At 43.8% G+C, this 26,845-nt stretch overlaps 1 protein-coding gene across 1 annotated transcript in view; it reads left to right on the top strand.

The window, feature by feature from the left end:
• LOC124544973 (synaptotagmin-7-like) overlaps positions 1-26,845 on the top strand; it is an 845,018-nt gene that overhangs the window by 616,998 nt on the left and 201,175 nt on the right. Inside the window, exon 3 of the mRNA XM_047123720.1 lies at positions 25,825-25,965. Coding sequence (XP_046979676.1) covers positions 25,825-25,965 — 141 coding nt within the window. The remainder of the gene's footprint in view (positions 1-25,824; positions 25,966-26,845) is intronic.

Genomic DNA, 26,845 nt, shown 5'->3' with positions numbered 1-26,845 from the left:
AAATATGGTATCAGATTTCCGTAAAATCAAACAGGACCCTTCCTTATCCATTCTCAGATGATTGGAAGCTCTTTTTAATGGCATCGTAGTAGTTACGGTAATGTGATATATTTTTGAAGTTTCCATATTTTCATGCACCCCTTGTGTACGGATGTTAGTTGATGATGGTGTAGAATGCAAGACTCTTGGAAGCTCATGACGAATGGCAAAAAGAAAAGGACAAAATTTCTAGTTGGTTTTATATCACCTCCCCTCAAATGTAGATAAATGTAAGATAATACCTATGATGAAGTGGAAGGACTGTGTAGCATCTATTACAAGACTGGTGGCGAACAACATGATCACGTCTCGTCCTAGATATATTTTGGGGTGATACTAAGAAGTGAATGGAAACGGAAAGATCACGTAAAAATTAAGTACTAGGGAAATTGAATGGAAGTCTTGAATTTTATTGCACTGGAAGTGGCATACAGTAAGCTAATGCGACCAATTCAAGAGTAATGTACGGTGTCTGTATTCCTCATGAAGGAGGCATGAGAATAAATGTCCAACGAAATCAGAAAATCTCTAGTAGGATCCTAAAAGATAGGCTAAGGCCGTAAATTGTGAGCAGGACGGTTAAGCCCGTATAAATGTGTAACCGCATGCTCGGAGAAGCTTAAATGGCAATACTTGGCAGAAAGACGGTGTTTGGTAAATTTAGTGAAGCTATATTGGAAGATGACCTCGCGACCGTTCTGGTGCCATCAACGAAAGTCCGGTACTGCGATCATGATAAGAGGATAAGAGAGATTATGTCACATATAGACCTTTCCAAAGTTCAGATCTCTAAGTAGTCGCGAACCCAAGGAATGAGTGTAGAAGAGAAGATGCAGGAATCCTGCATTACTGCTCTGGGCGACTTCCTACTGGAGGAGGTTTCCCGTTTTAATCCTCCGACCCGTTCCGTCAAGCATGTGGAGACTTTGATGAACGCTTCTACAGTGCGTTTATGTTATGACGAAGGGAAGGGATAAGGTGAAACCTAGTGAAAGAACATAGCCTACTCTACTCGAATAACACCAGCGGAACCGTCGCGCTTATAGTTCCCAGGCGACGCAAGAATCACCTTCTCTAGTCTCACATTCCACTACAATAAAAAACTGTGAAGAGATTCGGATTTAAACGTAGAACATTGGCACAAAGGCCGGTCGTCAAGGACATTACGCCACCGCCTCTCCATGCACTGTGCAGAAGCTTATGGAGTATTTATGTAGATACAGATGCAGAGCCTAATTAGTGATGGAACGCGTCAGAATATAGTTTACAGAAGGCCGAATAGAAAATTCACAAACAAAAGCAACTACCTAATTAATGGAATACAAATGGATTGTGATAGATAACCTACCACATTTTCTCTCTTGTAAATTAACTGATAGTATTGTTCACAATGCAGAGGAAACCGCTTGCAGCGTGTCCCATTAGTCTCAAAATTACACTGCACTCCAGAGACAATTACAAAACTGCAGAATGCTGTTGTGATAGAGAGAGGAATAAATATATAAAATCAGAACAACATTACATTTTCGTTTAGATTTCAATAGTCGTATTCTGTTCTCCAAATTTCATCAGTACTGCTGGAAGCCTTTTCAATATGAGGCCTGCTTAGTAGTGGATACACTTCAGTCCACAGCTTACGGACGTGTTATCCAACAGTAGGTGGTTTTCTCTATGTAGTGCCCATTGAAATAAGCAGTGGTTTGTAGTATAGGATTCAACTTCCTGAAAACACGAGTAGGCAGAATCGTGTGGACTGAAGCCGATGATGGATTAGTTGCCTCTTTATCAAGGTTACGTTCTGTAGTCCCAAAGAGAACTGAAAATAAAGGGTATCGTGTTAACATTTGGGCAGTGACATAGAGCTTCGCATAGCGGCGCATCCTTGGCGCTGCGCTCATCTCGGTAATCGCAGGCCAGCGCCAGCGCGGCGCCAGATTGATATTAACGCGCACAGCTAATTGGCGCTGACTGCGCGGACCCATTAACAAATTAGCGTGGCGCCAGTAGCCTCGCACCGCTTATATTCGTGCTGCTGTGCCGGCGTTCATCCATCGCCGACTGACGTGACGCCTGTAACGTCACGGACCGCAGCGCTGTGCCGTTGTGTGTGTGGCCTAACATGCGAGGCGCTATAGGTTGTCCTTCAAGTGTCTGCGTGCGTGCAGTTACGTTTGTTCTCGGCATACCAGTGGCCACTAATTGCTGACGTAAACAGTCTCGTACGACCTACATTCAACTCGATTAGCAAATGGAGAATCGTTTTTGCGAATCCACACTCTAGCAAGTTTCTCTGACACAGAATGCTTTGTATAGGTAATTCTACCACACATACAGGGGAGACCAAAGATGACATTCTGGCTTCTAAAAATGTGCAGAGGAACAAAAATTTAAAGTAACGTAGTGTGACAGAGGAAGCGGTAGAAAACCTGTCTGCCTACGTTATCAACACGGTGAGCGCTTTGGAAGCCGCCAATTTGTAAAACTAAAGGAGATGATGTAGCAGAGTTAAACTTGTAAAGCCTTTGCCACCACAAGTTATTAGCTACCTAAGAGTGTAGCAAAGGACTTGGAAGAGCTGTTGAACGGAATGGACAGTGTCTTGAAAGGAGGATATAAGATGAACATCAACAAAAGCAAAACAAGGATAATGGAATGCAGTCGAATCAAGTCGGGCGATGCTGAGGGAATTAGATTAGGAAATGAGACACTTAAAGTAGTAAAGGAGTTTTGCTATTTGGGGAGCAAAATAATTGATGATGGTCGAAGTAGAGAAGGTATAAAATGTAGACTGGCAATGGCAAGGAAAGCGTTTCTGAAGTAGAGAAATTTGTTAACATCGAGTACAGATTTAAGTGTCAGGAAGTCGTTTCTGAAAGTATTTGTATGGATTGTAGCCATGTATGGAAATGAAACATGGACGATAAATAGTTTGGACAAGAAGAGAATAGAAGCTTTTGAAATGTGGTGCTACAGAAGAATGCTGAACGTTAGATGGGTAGATCACATAACTAATGAGGAGGTATTGAATAGAATTGGGGAGAAGAGGAGTTTGTGGCACAACTTGAAAAGAAGAAGGGACCGGTTGGTAGTACATGTTCTGAGGCATCAAGGGATCACAAATTTAGCATTGGAGGGCAGCGTGGAGGGTAAATATCGTAGAGGCAGACCAATACATGAATACACTAAGCAGATTCAGAAGGATGGAGGTTGCAGTAAGTACTGGGAGATGAAGAAGCTTGCAGAGGATAGGGTAGCATGGAGAGCTGCATCAAACCAGTCTCAGGACTGAAGACCACAACAACAACAACAAGAGTGTATATAATTTATGACTGCGGTATTTAGCTCGAAAGATTTTCCTATTTTAAAAGATTTCATCCATAGTTGGACAAATAACACCACATGGCTAGAGTTAATGAAATATTTAGTAGTGAGAAAATGTTAGCAGCGCAGTATAATATCCCAGCTCTTCAACCACCCTAATACAACCTGTATGTGGGAACGCGTCTTTTCATATACGTGGGCATGCAGAAAAGCAATGCCTCCAGATCTGTTATGAGTAAACTATTTGTCATTCTTAATGAAAACAAACTTCATTAATATAGAACATCTTAATTCTTCATGTTTACTTTTTATTTCTCAACATGGTCCCTGTGGCAACGAACACATTTCTCACAACGTGCTACTAGTTTGTTGATGAACGTTTGACTTTGTTTACGGAGACACATTCTCACCTCAGCCTGCACCCCTTCATCACTGTCAAAATTGTATCCTTGAAGGAGGTATTTAAGTTTTGGAGACAGATTAAAATCGGATGTGGGCCAAGTCGGGACTGCATTGAGGATGATAGATGACTGTAAAGTAAAGGCGTCGGACTGTTGCAGATGTCGCAGCGCTTGAGTGTGACCTGGCATTTCCATGCTGAAGGAGAGAGTGCTCCATGTGTGGATGAACTCTTTGGATTCATACTTGTAGTATTCTCAGGGCTTCACACGCGTCGATATATACAGGGCTATTACAAATGATTGAAGCGATTTCGTAAATTCACTGTAGCTCCATTCATTGACATATGGTCACGACACACTACAGATACGTAGAAAAACTCATGAAGTTTTGTTCGGCTGAAGGCGCAGTGAGACAAAATGGTGACAGGAGCCGAGAAAGCGTGTGTCGGGCTTGAAAAGCACTCACATCAGTCAGTCATAACAGTGCAACTACAGTTCAGGACCAAGTTCAACAAAGATCCACCAACTGCTAACTCCATTCGGCGATGGTATGAGCAATTTAAAGCTTCTGGATGCCTCTGTAAGGGGAAATCAACGGGTCGGCCTGCAGTGAGCGAAGAAACGGTTGAACGCGTGCGTGCAAGTTTCACGCGTAGCCGCGGAAGTCGACGAATAAAGAAAGCTGGGAGCTAAACGTACCACACCCGACGGTTTGGAAAATCTTACGGAAAAGGCTAAAGCAGAAGCATTTCTTAAACAGGAGATTGGAAAACCGATGGATCGGTCGTGGTGGAGATCACGATCAACAATTCATGTCATGGCCTCCACGCTCTCCCGACTTAACCCCATGCGATTTCTTTCTGTGGGGTTATGTGAAAGATACAGTGTTTAAACCTCCTCTACCAAGAAACGTGCCAGAACTGCGAGCTCGCATCAACGATGCTTCCGAACTCATTGATGGGGACATGCTGCGCCGAGTGTGGGAGGAACTTGATTATCGGTTTGATGTCTGCCGAATGACTAAAGGGGCACATATCGAACATTTGTGAATGCCTAAAAATACCTTTTGAGTTTTTGTATGTGTGTACAAAACATTGTGAAAATATCTCAAATAATAAAGTTATTGTAGAGCTGTGAAATCGCTTTAATCATTTGTAATAACCCTGTACTATGTGATCGAAAGTATCCGGACACCCACAAAAACAAACATTCCTCATAACAGGTGCATTATGCTGCCACCATCTGCCAGGTACTCCATATCAGCGACCTCAGTAATCATTAGACATCGTGACAGAGCAGAATGGAGCACTCCGCGGAACTCACGTCCTTCGAGTATGGTCAGGTGATTGGGTGTAATTTGTGTCATACTTCTATACGTGACATTTCCCACTCCTAAACATCCTTATTCTCACAGCTTTCTATGTGATACTGAAGTGGAGACGTGAAGGGACACGAACATTACAAAAGCGTACAGGTCGACCTCGTCTGTTGACTGACAGAGACCGCTCACGGTTGAAGAGGGTCGTAATGTGTAATAGGTAAACATCTATACAGATCATCACACACAGTCCAAACTGCATCAGGATCCACTGCAAGTACTATGACAGTTAAGCGAGAGATGCGAAAACATGGATTTCGTGGTCGAGTGGCTGCTCATAAGCCACACATCACGCCGGTTAACGCCAAACGACGCCTCGTTTGGTGTAAGGAGCGTAAACATTGGACGACTGACCAATGGAAAAACGTTGTGTAGAGTGACGAATCACGGTACACAACGTGGCGATCCGATAGCAGGATGTGGGTATGGCGAATGCTCTACAATATTGTAGAACAAAAGCAAACTGGTGCCTTTCATTTATTACAATGTTGTTCTACCAAGAACCGACGGAAGATGTTTTAAACAGCTTCTTGCTTCCCATTGTTGAAGAGCAATTCGGGGATGGCGATTGTATCTTTCAACACGATCGACTACCTGCTCACAATGCACGGCCTGTGGAAGAGTGGTTACATGACATAACTTCCCTGTAATGGACTGGCTTGCACAGAGTCCTGACCTGAATCCTATAGAGCATCTTTGGGATGTTTTGGAACGCCGTCTTCGTACGAGGCGTCTCCGTCCGACATTGTTACCTCTCCTCAGTGCAGCACTCCATGAAGAATGGGTTGCCATTCCCCAAGAAACCTTCCAGCACCTAACTGAACGCATGCCTGAGAGAGTGGAAAGTGTCATCATGGCAATGGGTGGTCCAACACCATACTGAATTCCAGCATTACCGATGGAGGGCGCCACGAACTTGTAAGTCATTTTCAGCCAGGTCTCCGGATACCTTTGATTGGATTGGATTGTTTGGGGGGAAGAGACCGAACAGTGAGGTCATCCGTCCCATCGGATTAGGGAAGGTTGGTGAAGGAAGTCGACCGTGCCCTTTCAAAGGAACCATCCCAGCATTTGCCTGAAGTGATTCAGGAAAATCACGGAAAACCTAAATCAGGATGGCAGGACGCGGGATTGAACCGTCGTCCTCCCGAAGGATACCTTTGATCACATAGTGTAGTTATAGTACACACTGCCACGTTACTCACTGTAATTCGGAGCCCTATGCTGGCAGAGGGTTGTGACTCGCGTCGGCGAAGCGAGAAAGTGTATCGAGTGATATGAATGGTATGTAATGCCTCAAATGACGTCGAGAACAGAATAAACAAAATTGAGGAATTACTTTTCAGAATGCCCTCATAAAAAAGGCACATTTATTGCGAGTGAGACTACCTTTCGTTTGGCTTAATGTTTAATAGCAAAAGAATGAACTGCTGGAATTTAGTATCTCGAAATCTTTATTGCTGTATCACATCTCTCGAAGTACTCTGCTACACGCGACGTACCTTAACTGGAGTAAAAATCTATAAAACTTGCAAATAATTTACCGAAGGCGGTTTTTGGTGGCATTCATTCTTATAAAGACAGATCGTTTACTGTAGGTTTCTCTCTCACCTGCTTCTAATCAGAACAAACGGTAAACGACCACACGCGCTAACGGCGTCAGTGGTACGCAAACTTAGACAATACTTTAAGAAGAAAATTATACATTACAGATTTCGAGTTAGTTTCAATTATTACTGAAAATCAATATGGAAATATTTGAATCATAAGCACATATGTGCACAATCGGGCCATTTTGCTGTGCAAATACCACACATTTAGAAAAGCAGAGCAGAATCCAATTTCTTTCTTTTTGTGGCCTTATGCCGCAACTTCGCTGGGTAAGCACGTCAGTTTGGATTTCGCAATGTTCATGGCAGTGGGTGTAGCAACCCGTTGGCCCCCTGAAATGGTTATCCGTATACCGTCTGTCTGGGCATAGTGTCAGCCCATGTGCAAGAGTGAGAATGTTTTCTAAATGTTTGCCAATTGTACAACTAAGACGTGGCGTGCGAACCGACACGATATTCACCTATTGCAATGTGGGAAACCGTCTAACGGCTACTTGAGTCTGCCAGTCGCGTCGGCCCTCGTTGTTAAGAACCCGGACGCTTCCGATCCAACGCCGGCGCGCATCCCCGAATCACGGAAGTGGATTGCTAACACGAGGTGGTCCGGAGGTCGGAAAGGAATGCAGTATACAGTCAACTGTCCGCTATACCATTAAATAACTGGGAAAGAAACACGAATTTCGGCTTATATTCACGGAAGATTTAATAAAAGGACGATACTGATCTCGTCTTCTTCTGGCAATGCCTCGATCGCAAAAAAAGGAACCGAACCGTATGCAACTGAATACACAACTTCTCCCGGAATAATGATATAAAGCGTAAACATATCATTGTAGTACAAGTATGCAACATTTTCACCAGAATTCTTGGAAGGTGCAACTATGTTATGGATATCTCAAATGATCTGCAAGAAGACATTTCTGAACTTTTACAATTATCGGCGTGTAGCGCAATATTCACTATAGTGACAAAAGTCATGGCATACATGATAAAATTGTGTAGGACCTCCTTTCACCCGGTTTCATGCAGCTCCTCGACGTGGCATCGAATCAAAAAGTCTTTACAAGTCCCCTGCAGAAATGTTGAGCCATGCTACCTCTGTAATTCAGTCAGTAAGTCGAAACTGTATTATTCCCCTTAAATCTTCGATGGGTTTTACGTTGGGCAACTTGAATGGCCACAGCATTCGCTCCTATTGTCTAGAATGTTCTTCAAACCAGTCGCGAACAATTGAAGCCCAGTAATATTGAACACTGACATCCATAAAAGTTCCATCTTTGTTTGCTATCATGAAGTCCGTGCATAAGGGGCAAATGATCTCCAAGTAGGCGAACATAGCCATTTACAGTCAATTGTCGGCGCAATTGGACCAGAGGACCCAGTAAATTCCCTGTAAACACAATCTATACCATTATGAAGTTGCCACCAGTTTGCACAATGCCTTCGTTGATAACTTAGGTCCACGGCTTCATAGGCTCTGCTCCACACTCGAACCCTCCCATCAACTCTTGCGTACTGAAATCTGGACTCATCTTGTTGTAACTGCGACCAGGACGGTCACGGGGTAGCAAGGACGGAAGGCGCGGCGGGACCCGCGGAGAGGCCAGTGAACAACAACACAACGGAAGAGGACGGACACGACCAACATAGGACGTAACGAATACAATAAGACCGAACAACGGATACACAAGGAAACAAACTCGTGCACGAAACAGGAAGTAAGAAATCTAGCGCAAAGCGTGGTGTAACCGACGTAAGCGAGATTAGACTGACTGTCTGAGCTTTTTTTTCTCATTCCCCTGCCCCATATGGGCAGGGGAGGGCAGTCAGCGGCACAATACGCCGCTCTTCAGCCGAGTGACATAACAACTTAAAATAAGAATAATATGTTACATACATAAGGCGAGAAAGGGGAACATAGAATAATGGGAGAAAATGGAGGTAAAAAATAGACTATCACGGAGACGTTCATGGAGGACAGTTAAAAGTCACCAGAAAGTTAAAAAACACAGTTTTCGAGTCTTCAAAACTCATAGAAGACACTGAATGGACATGCACACGTTAAAAATCGACCACAGTAGTAAAAACACTCCAGAACAACACACTTAAACCCCACTTGGAGCACACACAACGAAGAATAAAACTGCCAAGCGGGACCTTCCGAGGGAAAGGGCAGAGAGGATGGAAAAGGAGGGTAGAGCATGGGGCAGCAGGGGAAGCGGCGGGATGAAGAGAGGAGGGGCATCAGTGGGTACACGAAGAGGCAGGAGACACGTGGGGCGGGAGATGAAGTGGGAAGACAGGGCAGGAGAGAGCGCACAGACACTGAAAGGAGGCACAAGAGATGGAGGGGGAGTAGGAGGGGGAATCCGCTCAGGAGGAAAGAGGGGGAGGAGAGGGAGCCCTGAGGAGGAGGCAGGAAGATGGGGTTAGAGTTGGTAGGAAGGGTAGATGTCAGGGCGAAGCTCATCATTTGGGAGGGGTAGACGGTGGAAGTTGTGTTGGGAAAGGAGATGGAGGGTGTGGAGATGGGGAGAGGGTGGGACACAACGATAAAGGCGCGGCAACTGGTTGGGGGTGGAGAGGAAGGGAGACACCAGAGGGTGAGGGGGATCAAGGCGGCGGACAAGATATAGTTTGCTGATGCGCGTGGGGGACGGAAGGCGGATGCGGAAGGCGAGGTGGAGCGCATGGCGTTCGAGGATTTGGAGGGCTTTATAGAACCGGGGTGGGGCGGAAATCCAAGCTACGCTGGCATAATAGAGGATGGGGCGGATCAAGGATTTGTAGGTGTGAAGGATGGTGGAAGGATGCAGACCCCACGTCCGGCCGGACAGGAGTTTCAGGAGGCGGAGGCGGTTGTGGGCTTTGTTTTGGATGGTAAGGAGATGGGGAGTCCAGGTGAGGTGGCGGTCGAGTGTGAGGCCAAGGTATTTGAGAGTAGGGGTGAGGTGGATAGGACGGCCATAAATGGTGAGGTAGAGATCATGGAGGCGGAAGGAGCGGGTTGTGCGGCCTATGATGATCGCCTGCTGGCTGAGCGAGTGGCCGGTGTTTTAAGTACGCTATCGGGGGCGCCGCTATTGGCCGCTGGGACCACGTGTTCTACGGTGGTGCCCCCACACTAAAAGCGGGCCAGGAGGCGGGCGCCGCCACAGCTTACGGCGCGATAGTGCAGAGACCTCTATGGGTCTTCGACGTCCATGACGTCTGGCGCGGATTCAAATTCCGCGGCGCGCGGTACCAGACATCTGACAAGGCTACGGTTTTCCAGTCTAGGATCCAACCGATATTGTCACGTCCTAGGAGAGGCGCAACAGGCGATGTCGTGTCGTTAGCAAAGGCACCTGCGTGGGTCGTCTTCTGACATAGCCCATTTCCGACAGGTTCCACCGCACTATCCTAACAGATACACATGTCGACGGTCCCACATTGATATCTCTAGTTATCTCTCACAGTGTTGCCTGTCTGTTAGCAAAGACATCTACGCAAACGCCGCTGCTCTCAATCTCAAGCGAAGTCCGTCGGTCACTGCGTTGTCCGTGGTGAAAACTAATGCCTGAAGTTTGGTATTCCCGTCACACTCTTGACACTGTGGATAGTGGAATACTGAATTCACTGTCGATTTCCGAAATGGAATGTCCCATGCGTCTAATTTCTAATACCATTCTGCGTTCAGAGTCTGTTATTTCCAGTCGTGTAGCCCTAATCACGTCGGAAGCTTTTTCACGTGAATCAGCAGAGTATAAATAACAGTTCCACTAATGTACTGCCATTTTATACCTTGCAATGCCATACTATCGTCAGCTGTATACACCCAAGGCAAACGGTTACAACCAACAGCGGGTCGTTCTTCCGTTGTGAGCATTCTGTCGTACAACGTGCAACAAAAATGATAATATCACAGAAATGGTGTTACCTTCAAAAAATTTAGAACGCTCCACCAGTTTAACGTATGCTGGAAGAATGACCATGTAGCAAGCTTAATTACACCGAAGACAAAAAGTAACTGGTACCCCTGCCGAATATCGTGCAGGGCCACCGCGAGCACGCAGAAGTGCCGCAACACGACATGGCATGGACTCGACTAATGTCTAAAGTAGTGCTGAATGGAATTGACACCATGAATCCTACATGGCTGTTCATAAACCCGTATGCTTACAAGTGGGTGCAGAGTTCTTCTGAAGTGTACGTTGCTAGCCATCCCAGATATGCTCAATAATGTTCATGTCTGGGGAGTATGGAGGCCAGCAGAAGAGTTTAAACCCAGAATAGTGTTTCTGCAGTCGCTCTGTAGCAACTATGGACGTATGGGGTGTCGCATTGTCTTGCTGGAATTGCTTACGTCCGTCGGAATGCACAATGGACATGAATGGATGTAGGTGATCAGACATGATGCTTACGTACGTGTCACGTGTCAGAGTCGTATCTAGAGGTATTAGGGGTCATACATCACTCCAGCTGCACACACCCCATACCATTACAGAGCCACCATCAGCTTGAACAGTCTCCTACCGTCATGCAGGATCCATGGATTGATTAGGTCGTCTCCGTACCCGTACAGGTCCATCCACTCGATACAATTTGAAACGAGACTCGTCCGATCAGGCAATATGGGTAAAAATCGTAGAGCGAGACCAAGAGATGAATACACTAAGCAGATTCAGAAGGATGTAGGTTGCAGTAGGTACTGGGAGATGAAAAAGCTTGCACAGGATAGAGTAGCATGGAGAGCTGCATCAAACCAGTCTCAGGACTGAAGACCACAGCAACAACAACAACAACAACATCATCTCATTTCCATCCCCAACCCCAACTCAATTGGAGGTAGGTCGTTGTTACACAATGCTTCTTTCTAAACAACAAGTCATGTATTTACCATGTTTGGTTGAAACTAATAGATTGGTTAATGGGATATGTGGATCGCACATACGTACAGAATGTAATGGGTGTAACTGCAGATATTTTTAAGTGTGCTACTTTAATATGTGCACACTTCAGCATGTTGTTTATTTTTTCTCTGTATGTAACAGTCGTCCTGTAGACACATCACATAATTTACTATGTGATGTTTTCTCCACGGTCGTAACTGCACCACAAGTACAGAACGCCAATCTCTGCAGGCTAAGCGTTTTGCGTCCACACTTCCACTCTCCAACACCTGACCTGCTGCCCTGGGGAAAATTTGCTTTAATGACTTTCTCTTGGTCACTGTGCTTAAAGGTACTACATATGACTTGTCATTCATTTACGTTGGACCTTCGTCCGACTTCGACGCGGGGTCGGCCTAGCTACTATGAATGTGGCGATGTTAGTTGCAGAGGGTAGCCAGGTGCCCTTCCTGTCACCACCCCTGCTCTCTGAGCGGTTCTAAGTTTCCTTTTGATAAATTCATTTTATGTCCAAGTTTCACACATGTACATTAAAACCGGAAAGAGTTACCAAGCTGTCTGCGTCTAGTGGAAGCCATGAAATAGTGCGAACGTCTTCAAAAGACTCCGAGTAGTGTAACAGGCGGGACGTGGGGACCAGCCCGATTCTTCACCTAGTGGGATTTGGAAAACCACCAGGCTGGCCGGCACACCTCCATCATCGTTAATCCGCTGGGCGGACTCGATCTGGGGCCGGGCCACCTACCCGAGTCCAGGAAGCAGTGCATTAGTGCTTTCGACTAACCTGGCAGGTGCTACATATGACTTGCTAAAAATATAATTATTAGTTTTCAAATGAAGTATTCGTAGGTACTGTATTGTTAATCAATACACCGTCCTCGGTCACTAATAGAAATACTTGCACTGAATATACTAACATGTATCTAATTACAAACTCCATTGCACTAGGTATCTGGTTGATGTCATTATGTGAAGGTATAGTGCACCTGAAGAGTATATTGCAAGTTCTTTAAGCACTGTGTTTTCGATGTCATCTCATGTACCTGTTGACAATGCAGTCCAATGAAACACTTTCGATATTCGATGTCCGACGGACACAATATTTCGGCGAGCATACGTGTCACCACCACCACCATCATCATCATCATCCTCTTTACCAGCGTATCTAGTAGTGGCGACACGGTTGGTCGCCGAAATATTGTGTCAGTCGGATTCCCAGTACCCGCCATACGAATGGATTGTTTTGGTAGTGCACTAATACACTGTGAAAACTAGATATATTGTAGGTCGTTCCATTTTATACAGGGAAGCTAGTGATGGGAACGTACGTTTAGGTATTTAGTTGCGCCACCTGAAAAGCTATTTCCAATTAGTGAAAGATTTTGGTCAACTTTGTCCATTATTTACGAAAACTGATTTAAGAAAGATGTTATTAGAATTGTTATTTATTTATTTATTGTTCAGCTAATTCAATCTATACAACATGTAGCCTCTTTTCGTTATTAAATACATTTTTAAGAGGTGTTTCAATGCAACTCTGTCCTCTGGTGTCTTCTGCCAGTTGAAGCCCTTAACTTTTCTGAGTTTCTTTTTCCAGCTATCAGGTGGTCTTCGTTTTTCTCTGGAACTCCACTCTAAAACCGGTTTTTTCCACCTTCCACCCTTCGTTCTGGCAATATGTCCTGCCACTGTCCTTTAAGAGTCTTAACTCGTTCTATAATATCTTTTACTCCTTTGATTGCTCGTATGCCTTCACTTATCTGCCGTTCTTTCTTAGTGAGACCTAACATAGACCTTTCCATAGCTCTCTGAGCAGTTCTAAGTGTCCTTTCGAAAAATTCACTTGAAGTTCAAGTTTCACACCTCTACGTTAAAACCGGTAGGACACACTGATCACTTCTTTAAGTAGACTGGTATGTTATATTTGAAAACTGTTGCATTCCTTCCGTAGGCCCACCAACCCACTTTAATTCGACGAAAAATTTCCGATTTCAAATCCCCTTTTGTGTCAATTAATTGCCGCATAGTGGCATTTCATAATCATTGGCTTTACTGATTACCTCACGCAGTGTGTTTATATGGTCAATTGTACTGGAGCCACTTTGGGATCCCGCTTGTTCTATGGGCTGTGCAGTCTCCACTACCATTTTAATGCGATTTATCAGGACTTTAGTAAATACGTTATATATAACAGAAAGTACGCTGATGGGGCGGTAGCTCTGCAGATCGTGGATACTTCCCTTCTTATGTAGTAAGATTGTGTTTGCTTCGTTCCAGCAGGTTGGCATGCTGCCATTCTGTATACACAAAGTAAAGACTTTAGCCAGATGTTTTTCTGTTTCCTCCGCTGTAAGCTTAAGTATGTCGATTGTCACACCACCATGACCCCCTGCTTTGCCATTCTGCTTCTCGTTTATAGCTTTTCTTATTTCTTTGGAGAGGATTTTGGGGACTTCATCATCATTTGCGTAAGGTTTTCCTAGTGGTTCATGTGATCTTTCATATAATTTACTACAGAAATTCTTTATATACTTTAGAATTTCTTCCTTTTCCATTATGCGCTCATTATCACCGTCAATTGCTATGATTTCGTTTTTAAGAATCACAAGCTTTTGTTAAGCTTTCTTGCAGCTCCTTCTATTATCTAATGGTAATTTTATGGTGTTTTCATTGTATTTTTGTATGTCGGCTTTCATATTCTTGTTCCTTATACACTTACACAGTTCTGGATTTTCTATCTTGTCACAAGAAGTTTTGATTTTCATCTCCCGTCTTTTTACAAGTAAAGCTTTGGTTTTCGCCCTTACCTTTCCTCGTTGTTTAGTAATTGTTGTCAGTCTACGTATTTTTTGCCAGTTTCCATTATCGTTTCAGCTAGATTTTCCTTTCGTTTATTTTATCCATATCTATAATTTATTTTTTCTCTGATTTTAGTTTTCTTCGTTCTTGTTGAGTATTAATGATTTTTTTTCGCCCTTACCAGTCTATGGTCGCTATCTGTATTAAGTTGATTTAAAACTGAAACATCTTTGATTATTTTGGTGTTATTTGAGATGATAAAATCTATTTCATTGTGGGTCTCATGATTTGGGCTCCTCCATGTCCATTTCCTGTTATGATGTTTCTTAAAAAAGGTGTTCATATTGAATAATTTATTTTCTTCCACAATTGAACTAGCCTTTCACCCCTTTCCTTCCTCTCATCGATTCCATGGCAGCCTACTGAGACATCACCCTGTTTTTTTATACCAGCCTTGGAATTTAAGTCCCCAATTACCAGTTTTAAGTGACAGTCTTGTCCTTTGTTATGTGCGTTTTTTACTTCTTCGTAAAATGGTTCAGTTTCATCATCCGAATAGCGTGCTGTGGGAGCAAGTACTTGAACTATTTGTAGTTTGTATCTCCTTGATATTTTAATAACAAGCCTTGCTACTCTACTTCATGTTCCTTCTGTTATTGATACTTTGTCTTTTGCATCTTTATTTATTAGGAAACCCACACCCTTTGTTCTACCATCTTCTTCTCCGAAGTGATACTGACTTCAGAGTCACACACTGTTCCCGTTTACGACGTACTTCATTCAGATTAAGTACAGCCCATTTTATTTTCTTCAATTCTCCATAAGTTTCGCTTAGTTTGGTTCAAAATGGTTCAAATGGCTCTGAGCACTATGGGACTCAACTGCTGTGGTCATTAGTCCCCTAGAACTTAGAACTAGTTAAACCTAACTAACCTAAGGACATCACAAACATCCATGCCCGAGGCAGGATTCGAACCTGCGACCGTAGCGGTCTTGCGGTTCCAGACTGCAGCGCCTTTAACCGCACGGCCACTTCGGCCGGCTCGCTTAGTTTGTAATAACCCACAAGCGACTGGCAGTTATATGATGTACATAGATCTGGTGGTTTCCTCTTTAATGGTTTTCTGTATGTGTGTCGCTAAAGCAGTCCCCTCCCGGAGATCCGATAGTTGGGGTACTATCCCTGAATCTTTTACATTAGTGGTGCTCATCACAATAATAAGTCTTAAAGGTTTGAAGCATAATCGCCACGCTTGCTTCAGAACGCATTGGCAATATTATTTTGTGGCCGCCCCTAACCTCGGGTACAGACGCCCTTGACTGCCGCGCCTTTGGAGTACAGACGCCGCCCTTATCCCTAGTTTTGAACCGCCCCGTGTATTTGACTTCCTCGGTGCTACCCATATCTGGGAGGCTGTCCCCTATCTGCCACCTGGGGAAGCGCACGATGGGGGACTAGCAACTTAGAATTATCAGAATGGAACAATAAATGTTGTTTCGCAAGAAGAGAACACCGTAAAAAAATATCTTTGTTTCAGGTTTACAGGTGTAAAAGCATTTTTAACTTTCTATTAGGTAGAAAAAATTCACAGACTATTTTCTTGTGATATTCCATAATCTGTACTTTGGCTACTAATGTGAGTTTTTGTTGTCTTGATGTTGAGAGTTCTCTAGTCAGATTCCTAGCAATAACATTCGATATCATTTGAAACAACCTTAAAGTAGCACGTCCTAACAACCAAATAAACTTATTAGTTTCTCCATTTTTGGGAGCTGTCGCTGCTCCACAACTGTGTATTGTTCTACTGAAACAACCACTCTGCTTTTTAAAAACTTCTTTAGTCTACTCCACGGCTGGTTTTAACTTTTATATTGACGCTCTTTTCTAGTGCAATCTGTAAACCGCTTCGGTATTATGGCTAAAACCGGTCATGTGACAGAACAAAGAAGTTTTCTATAACTGATGCGGGTATTTATTAAATCAAAATATGTGTTACAGATATTACATGTTTGTAGGTAAATATGTACACTGTTCCTGGTTTTGGAAAAAAAGATTTTTTACCTGAAATATGCATTTGCAAATTCTGCACTATCCTGTAAACATTTCTCGTAATAAGTAATAACAGACCGAACATACAACAAAAGCCGGGTTGACGTGAAATAAATAGTTCTGTCTAGCATAGTGATGGATTACAATAACTTATGTTTCCTCTATAAAACATTAATTTAATCAATTGTTTGATTTGCACTTATGACACAAATGTGTAATTAATGTATTTTTGATTTCTGTTTATATCACTATTCACTGTTTTTGTAATGCATGTGTGATTCAGTGTGCGAATGTCTTAGACGGATAGCAATGTTACCGAATTTAAGAAGTTTTGTGTTCAGTTGTTTTTTTTTGTGTTGTACTTCAGGTGACACGACATAGAAGGGGTCTAATTTAACGCGATTTTAAAGTTTGTTCTAAATCTGAAACAGCTCCATCTGATATGGGAGCTTTCGGCCCGAATGTGGGACTGCTTGGTACGCGTTTTTCACGGGCCCCTGTCACGGACTAATCCCGCATGGTTGTGATCATTATTGCTTCAATAATCAAACTTTGAATTGATGTTGTTGTGTCAGTCTTGAAGAAATATATGTCTTTTTTTTTTTTGAGATGTATACCTTGCACTCCTTTCAGTTCCTTTGTACAGAGCATGTATGTTAACCACATTCCTTATCCGCACGATACCCTTCTTGAACAGCAACATGTGCGCCAATACCTGTCTGCAAAGAACTAAATTTGTTTCCTGCAAGGTGAATGTGGATGTTGATGTGGAGTGTGTGACATGCGTATGATACATGGATGTTACTATAGAGAGAGACTAGCATATGTCTGTGCTTGTATCAAAATGAGCTCATTTTTTCCTTTCAACAATGTCTGTTTTTTCTCTTTTCTGTTTTCTTCCGACTCAACTGTTTCTTCGAACATACGGGTACGTTCTTTTTTGGTACACCATCTTCTTTTTTCATCTTCTTTGATGCATGACTTAGTGAATGTATTTTAATGTTCATTTTTCCTGAATTTTACTGCTTGTACTTCTAGCATGGCACTGCATGAAAAGAAATGATACGTGTTTGTACATACCCTAGTAGGTGGCAATATAAACACGGTACACAGAATTACAATATGTTAGCATATAAATTTTTAGCCGTTACTCTACGGTGCATTAATTTGCAGTTATAAGCAGTAGTGCATTCAGCGAGGAGTTTCTTTATTCATGTCTGCCGTAGCGTTCATTATACTGTATGTTAACGACAATATTTGCAACTTCATAGAAGTACTGAGTAAAACTGAGGCTAAATAAAGTAGTTCTCATTTTGGTGTTTTCGCTGCTTGTTAGTTTAACAGGGCACATTCACTACTGGGTAAAAGAAATCCAAGAAAGATAACCCCGCTTTGTTGTTGAAGTTATCGAAAATTAGCAAAATTTTTGTATGTATTGACATCCCTAGTAACTACACTTCTGCTTTGATCACAACAAACCACAAATGAATGTCCTTATGTGTGATGTGTACAGCTTATACTTTGCTAATATTAACCTAACACTAGCCCGTTTAAATGAACACTTGCACTATCGAACCATGAATTATTTCTTGTGTGTAATTGTTTAGAGACAAAACAATTAAATATTCTAACTCTGTAATGAAGCATTTTCATATGCTGAGGCGTGCGCTGTAGTAAATGAAATTTAAAAAAAAAACTGCTAGAGCAAATATGTGGAACAATGTATAAGATAGTTTAAGCAGTTGCATCAGATACGTAGCAAATTTTAATTAATACAAAGTTGGGTCACTGGGTAGTGTATTTCTTTAATTAAAAGCCCTTCAACACTCCGTATTTCAGTTTTATAGAACCTATAGGCGTTTCAGAATAAAACATGTCTACACTCTTCAAACGAGTTGTTTGTTCACCTTTGCCTGGGTGCCACCTTTGTAATTGGCTACTGAATCAAGACCACAAGATGTTTCGTTTAATTTATGCGGTAGTGTATGGTAGTCGCACAGCTTCAGCGACTACAAGCAAACAAGCCCATGCGAATCTCGAAGGAGGCACTCAATACGAGCACTACACACGACCGTAGGCTGCGTCTATATCCCTGACAATCATATCACACAAACCGGCCGTGGATTCTAACTGAAATGACTATTCTATTTTTTTACGGACTCCAAGTATAGGTGATCGCTAACATTTCATTCAAAGCATGCCGTTATCCGCGAATTATGAATTACACGTCTTACGTAAGTGTGCTGCAAAGCATGTAGATGGTTGGAGGTTGGCCTTGAAAGAACAGTAACTAGTTACATGATTGCAGGTAGGCTAAGTGTAGGCCATGTGTTTGGAAGACAAAGTCACACAGCTAACCTCACAAAAGAGAACTACAAGTTTTTGTTGACAGTTAATATCCATTTTTTGTGTATGCACGAATGAAACAACCAAGATTATTAAAGAGTGTGGGTAGGACCATTGCTCTCTTTTTCGTGCTGCTGTACTGAAACGACCGCCGTCTCTCGTAAAATGTTACTCAATTTTCCACTGAACTGTGTCCCAAATAAGCGAACTTGAGCGCTCCTTCAACAAAACAGTGCGCCCGGCACAGATAGCGCGAGGAATTCATTTCCTGTTTACCCCATCTCCGGAGTGTAAAAGGGCGTAAGTTAATTTCCAGGGACAAGAGCCACAGAAATATTGACGCAAACTCGGAGCCTTTATTCGAAAATAAATTCGTAGTTGCTGTGAATAGAGAGACATGCCTCTCCGTGAGAAGTTTGTGAAAGACACCTTCCGTCTGGCACTATTTCTCTCTGCCGTCGGGAGGACACCTCACTATCTGCTCCACGTTATTGCGTGATTACCAACTGAAAAAAAGTCATATTCGCAACAACTGCCTGGCTACGTTCGGGGAAGTTGTTCACAAATTAAAAGAGACAATTACAAAGGATATAAAATAGTTTTCTTTTTCCTTGGCTTGCACTCGGCTATGTCGTGGCTTGTTTGCCAAGTGGCTGACTGCCGGACTCAAATCGACAGCTCGAGGGTTCGATGCTTATAAGATCCTTAGTTTCTTTGCTGACGATGATTCATTCATCATAACTGGCAATGCTGTACTAATGTGGAATATGCCAACCTGTGATCTTCGTTAGATGCCGTTCTAGATTGTGCACCCTCTATACAGGGTATTACAAAAAGGTAGGGCCAAACTTTCAGCAAACATTCCTCACACACAAAGAAAGAAAATGTGTTATGTGGACATGTGTCCGGAAACGCTTACTTTCCATGTTAGAGCTCATTTTATTACTTCTCTTCAAATCACATTAATCATGGAATGGAAACACACAGCAACAGAACGTACCAGCGTGACTTCAAACACTTTGTTACAGGCAATGTTCAAAATGTCCTCCGTTAGCGAGGATACATGCATCCACCCTCCGTCGCACGGAATCCCTGATGCGCTGATGCAGCCCTGGAGAATGGCGTATTGTATCACAGCCGTCCACATTACGAGCACGAAGAGTCTCTACATTTGGTACCGGGGTTGCGTAGACAAGAGCTTTCAAATGCCGCCATAAATGAAAGTCAAGAGGGGTGAGGTCAGGAGAGCGTGGAGGCCATGGAATTGGTCCGCCTCTACCAATCCGTCGGTCACCGAATCTGTTGTTGAGAAGCGTACGAACACTTCGACTGAAATGTGCAGGAGCTCCATCGTGCATGAACCGCATGTGGTGTCGTACTTGTAAAGGCACATGTTCTACCACCACAGGTAGAGTATCCCGTATGAAGTTATGATAACGTGCTCCATTGAGCGTAGGTGGAAGAACATGGGGCCCAATCAAGACATCACCAACAATGCCTGCCAAAACGTTCACAGAAAATCTGTGTTGATAACGTGATTGCACAGTTGCGTGCCGATTCTCGTCAGCCCACACATGTTGACTGTGAAAATTTACAATTTGGTCATGTTGGAATGAAGCCTCATCCGTAAAGAGAACAGTTGCACTGAAATGAGGATTGAGACATTGTTGGATGAACCATTCGCAGAAGTGTACCCGTGGAGGCCAATCAGCTGCTGATAATGCCTGCACACGCTGTACATGGTACGGAAACAACTGGTTCTCCCGTAGCACTCTCCATACAGTGACGTGGTCAACGTTACCTTGTACAGCAGCAACTTCTCTGACGCTGACATTAGGGTTATCGTCAACTGCACGAAGAATTGCCTCGTCCATTGCAGGTGTCCTCGTCGTTCTAGGTCTTCCCCAGTCACGAGTCATAGGCTGGAATGTTCCGTGCTCCCTAAGACGCCGATCAATTGCTTCGAACGTCTTCCTGTCGGGACACCTTCGTTCTAGAAATGTGTCTCGATACAAACGTACCGCGCCACGGCTACTGCCCGGTGCTAATCCATACATCAAATGGGCATCTGCCAACTCCGCATTTGCAAACATTGCACTGACTGCAAAACCACGTTCGTGATGAACACTAACCTGTTGATGCTACGTACTGATGTGCTTGATGGTAGTACTGTAGAGCAATGAGTCGCATGTCAACACAAGCACCGAAGTCAACATTACCTTCCTTCAATTGGGCCAACTGGCGGTGAATCGAGGAAGTACAGTACATACTGACGAAACTAAAATGAACTCTAACATGGATATTAAGCGTTTCCGGACACATGTCCACATAACACCTTTTCTTTATTTGCGTGTGAGGAATATTTCCTGAAAGTTTGGCCGTACCTTTTTGTAATACCCTGTATATGGTAGGCTACGTCACCTGAAAGAGCTGGAAAAATTGATGGTATACCATTACAATCAGGACCATGCGTAGTAAAATACTCTTGCGTTCAGACCGGAGTTTGGGCTGAGAGCTGCTTACGGGGGAGACACAGCCATTCTTACCATGCATTTTCGTGACGGGGATAGACTGTGAGTTTTAGAACAGCGGACCCGTATATCTACTGCACTTCTGGTTGAACGAACGGTACTGCTCTAATCTTACAAAACATTTGTTTAATCATACACTTCTAACTGACGACACGTTAACGCGCAAATGTGGGACATACGCCATTCAATCCTGACTTAAGTTACTAGAGGATAGATGCGGGCGCCTGTCGCTATAATCTCAGTTATCTATTTGTTCCAAGAACTGCATGTACATTACGATACTAATACACACTATTGTTTGTGAAAATTGCATTACGAAGAACGAAACATGTGACTGTAATGAAATTTATTCCACATATTAGGGACATGACAGCACGCAAACGGTTAGAGTTACAGAACTACACTGGCACTTTCACCGTGATAATTCAGCACGGTGTAAAACCGCGAAGTGATACAATAAGAGAATTTAGACGTCGTGGCATGGACTCCAAAAGGGCCTGGATTTGTTTCTGGGGAAAACAATGCCGCCTGTTTTGTAGGCCCATCCGCTTAGCATTCACATTGGGTGCAGGAGAATCAAAGGAATAAGTTGCCGACTACCATATCCGAGACATGTTCCTCGAGAAACATGTCAGGAGAGTTTGCAGGCCAGGGAAGCAATGGTATCCAACTCTCTTCGCACATTATTCGACCCTCGTGGCTGGGCGTTGTCTTGCTGAGAAGCGGATTAAGGGATGCCTTAAGGAGCGGCAGTGCTTCGGGCTCCAAAACTCCCGTGATGAAGATATATCTGTATACATTGCGCAACACACTTAAAGGATCACTGTTTCGAAATCCTGTAATGGTCACTCTTTACAGCTTAGAAGTCTGACATTTGGGACAAATGAGCCTACAACCGTCCTCCTCCTCAATGGTGCAAAAGCGCGTCGCCTATGGATAGTTCACAATCTTTCGACGAAATTTGAATGTAATCGGAAGTAGTAAAGGTTTTTACATCCCTCATGTTCGTGCCTTACTGTAGCTAGATCTCAGGGGGCGGCGACATTGATAGGATTGTGAAGTAAACTGGGAAGTGTCCCTCTTAGATCCCCGAGTTCGGCACCCGTTGGTGCTGTCCAGACTGCAGTGATCATCTGAAAGCCGTCACTGGCATGTTGAATGGCAAAATGTAGTGTCCTCCGTGAACGTGCACTTCAGTTATGGCAGAGGTTGGTGCTAGATGCCACTGTGGTGAACGCATTTGTGCAGACTTTGGTGTTGAGTAGCACAGCAGTCAAACCCAGAGTATGATGGTTTGTGACACCATTAGCTTCACCATTGCTTCATTGAGCACTTTGGAAATATATCTGTACGGAGACAGCCAGTCGCAGGATCAGTGGGTGCCGGCGCGACTGACATCCCCTTTGACATCCATTAGTTATCGCATGTTATCTGCAGCTTGTAACTCAGCAACACAGCTCCACTCCGATTATCGCTTCCAAATGGTTGACTTGTCACGGAGCCTAGTCAGTGACTCGCTGTCTCTGAACAAGTACATTTTGATTGCGCTCAATACAGCTACATGGGTTATTCCTGAGTCTGGGGAGTCTTAGAGAAACCCTTCGCTGGCATTCTTTTCCTGTCGCACTCAACCCCCAACCCCCAAATCATGCCACAAGAGCGCGACAAATAGGAAAGATGAAAAATCATAAATACCCTTTACTGTTTCCAATGACACAAATTTCGTAGAATGGTTTTGAACCGCTCCCAGCAGTTGCAACCTGCTTACCAGGACACAAAAAACAGTCGCATAGCACTCCACACGGGTGCAATCACTTTCAAATGGCTCTGAGCACTAAGGGACTTAACATTTGAGGTCATCATTCCCCTAGACTTAGAACTACTTGAGCCTAACTAACCTAAGGACATCACATACATCCATGTCCGAGGCAGGATTGAAACCTGCGATCGTAGCAGCCGCGCAGTTCCGGACTGAAGCGCCTAGAACCGCTCGGCCACAGCAACCGGCGAAATCACTTTGAATGTGGCCGCATGCTCGTGATGTCCTAAGAGGAGACTTGAATTTCCCGGGGGGTGTCAGCAGTGTGAAAGGTTGTGGAGAACGCCACTAGTTTATCACAGCATTGCTAACTGCCCTTTAACCTACACGTGAAGGAAAGAAGTAGCTTCAGTGACCCTCTTAATGCAATCCCCTGAGGCATTTTTGTCGATACTGGGTTGCAGCATGTCTGAAATATTTTCCTCAGCCAACCATAAGAAAACTATGGGATTTCATTGCTGAGAGTCGTGGTTCTAACCTCCTTCGCAGACGTGTCAAAAGAAGCGGTGAAATGTGGGTAAGAGCGGGTCAGACAGCGTTCCTATTGTGTGCACCGTGTCATAGGGCAGATGTGTGGTGCAATTAGGTGCCAATGTGACTTAATTAACCCACTTTATAACCCACATGAGCTGATCTCTGGCCTTTATTTCGTATGTGTCGACACCTTGCTGTTCGAAGAGTTTCCTAGCTCGAGGGTAATCTCAAAGGGTGTCACGCTTTTACATTTCACAGGTTTTTGTGGGCTCGTTTCAACCAAATTTCGTCCGTCCCCGATAGCTGAATGGTCAGCGTGACGGATTGTCAATGCTCTGTGCCCGGGTTCGATTCCCGGCTGGGTCCGGGAATTTTCTCCGGCAAGGGACTGCGTGTTGTGCTGTCCTCACCATCATCCTATCATCCTCATCGACTGCAGGTCGCCGAAGTGGCGTCAAATTGAAAGACCGGCACCCGGCGAATAAATAAATAAAACCAAATTTCAAACTTCTGCGACTTTTACGCACTCGTCACTGTGTGCGACCCTCTTCCACCCACTGATTCCAAACATGCACTTACACACATGCACACACATGCACTTACACTACACTCGATCGTCCTCTGTTATAATATTGCTGCGCGGTGTGGGATCCTTACCAGGTGGGATTGACGGAGGACGTCGAAAGGGCTCAAAAAAGGGCAGCTCGTTTTGTATTATCACGTAATAGGGGAGAGAGTGTGGCAGATTTGATACGCGAGTTGGGATGGAAGTCATTAAAGCAAAGACGTTTTTCGTAGCGGCGAGATCTATTTACGAAATTTCAGTCACCAACTTTCTCTTCCGAATGCGAAAATATTATGTTGAGCCCAACCTACATAGGTAGGAATGATCATCAAAATAAAATAAGAGAAATCAGAGCTCGAACAGGAAGGTTTAGGTGTTCGTTTTTCCCGCGCGCTGTTCGTGAGTGGAATGGTAGGAAGATAGTATGATTTTGGTTCGATGAATCCTCTTCCAAGCACTTAAATGTGAATTGCAGAGTAATCATGTAGACGTAGATGTAGATGTAGATGCGTTAGTGTCGAAGTAGTGTGCCCAGTACGAACCGAAATGTCACATTACAACAAACCCATTTGCAGGAGACCAGACATTCTGCCCGGTTAGGATTCATTCGCATGTTAATATTGAGCGCTTTGACGTCGACAGGCTATACCGGTACTTTCTTACTCGTTAACACTTACTTTGATGGCTCTGCACCTACTGAGAGGCGTACTTCGTACATGCCCGGTCCCACAAACGAGGGTGGTGTTTCATCTACTTTCACGCCGTCCAACTGAGATGGTAGTCACTGTTTACACCAATTCTCCAATATTGGAGTGATTCAGGACATATCTTCTTGGTGTTGCAATTTTCACAAACAGTATGAGGCTGTGTTTCGCCTGTAAATTAAGAGTACTTGTCTACAGTAGCCTAGCGTAGATTAGAAGCATGTATAGAGTAAAATTCGTTCAAAATTTTAATCTTTTTGTGAGCCAGTAATTTAACTTTAACAATGTATACATTTTAGCAGTGCTTTATAATTGTCATTTATTTCTTCCTAATATGTACAGATGTAAATCGTTGCAGTTTGTCATTGTCCTCAGTATGGCACAGTTATTCATGCCCTTGGGTTTGGCCACCTACATACTGAAAATATACTAAACGGTGCGTCAGTTTCGGGCAGTTTAACAGATCAGAAAGCTTAAAGTAACTTTTACAATCGATTTGTAGGAGAGCTGTGCAGGTACATTCTTTCTGCATCTAGACCAAGTTGTGCACTAAAGAATAAGTATCGCAGGTAAGTAGAAATTTTAAGGGCGTGAGTTAACCTGAATATGTCTTACTTTAACAGGGGTAACAAGGTATTTCACGGGATGGCTCTGCCATATAACTCAGTGATCGTGGTTGGAGGGTGGTACGGGTCGTAAGTCGTCATGAAACACTGTAGAACCGAGGGCTGGTGGTAGCTTGACGGCGTAATCGAGACGGGGTGTGCTATCAAACGCCCATTCCGACAATCTGGGGTTATCTCCCTCGCGGTCGTTGCCTGCGGCCATAACCCAGGGGCGAGTCCTGCCTGTTGGCCTCTTGCAGCCGGCTAATACTCGTCTCTTGGTCCCGCAGATGGCCTTCCTGCAGAACCGGTCTATCTCGCTGGTGGACATGTACATTGACAACTCGGAGCCGTCGGAGAACGTCGGCCAGATACACTTCAGCCTGGAGTACGACTTCCAGAACACCACGCTCATTCTCAGGATCCTAACGGTAAGTAGCATCTGCTGTTTGTTTTTCTGTAGTTTGTAGCTCTTCGTCAGCGGCTTGTAGAGCCCTACTCGTGACAAGCTCCCGGTTCTGTTAATGTTGCGGCATTTCATTGTAAGGGGTACCGTAACGTACTTAGGTACCCGGTCAGAAAAGCCAGTGAATCGGCAGGTAGTTGGTTGAATCCTATTACATGTCGTGAAAGAAACCTGTAATACTGATTGCCCTGCAACATGTCAGGGGCCCAACAATGGAAATGTTTACTGCTGCCTCGAAATTTGAACTGTGCACGCAAATGGTTACGAGTGCACTGAAATACTGCTAGATGAAGTCTCTTTGTCGTTTACAGTCCACCTAAGGGTGCACGTAAGTTATGACTTCGGTCTAATGCCCTGAAAATACCCCACTGTACAGAACATTTTTACCCACGTACGAACAACACGATGTGCTACTTTTAATCAATTATAAGATGGCAAACTTTTGTCACACAACGGAATTTCAACACTTGTTTAAGTAATGCAACTTATAAGTATAAATGCAGCTCTCTTAGAGTAGATAAGATGAGTGCAATGGATATGTGACAATATTTCTTATGCCTAATACCAATCAATAAGGAGAATGAATCACTTTAGTACAAAGTTTCGATATATTCATGACTGCACCACGGGTCTTGGAGTTCTGTGCATCTCGGTACTTGATTTGGTTGGTTGAGAAATTACATGTAGGACAAGGAAATATACTGATTTCTGCACGCAGTTTGTATGAGTGATAATTCTGCTTAAACCAGATCACTTGCATGAAGGTGTACTCACACAGCCACTAACCGAGCACATGTGGACTTCAATAAGAATATTCGTAAAACTGAAAAAGTGGGCTGGGGAGG

This window comes from Schistocerca americana, chromosome 8, assembly GCF_021461395.2.
Source record: "Schistocerca americana isolate TAMUIC-IGC-003095 chromosome 8, iqSchAmer2.1, whole genome shotgun sequence".
NCBI classification, from domain to species: Eukaryota; Metazoa; Arthropoda; class Insecta; order Orthoptera; family Acrididae; genus Schistocerca; species Schistocerca americana.
The sequence above is the reverse complement of the archived record's forward strand: the minus strand, read 5'-3'. Positions and strand labels throughout refer to the sequence as shown.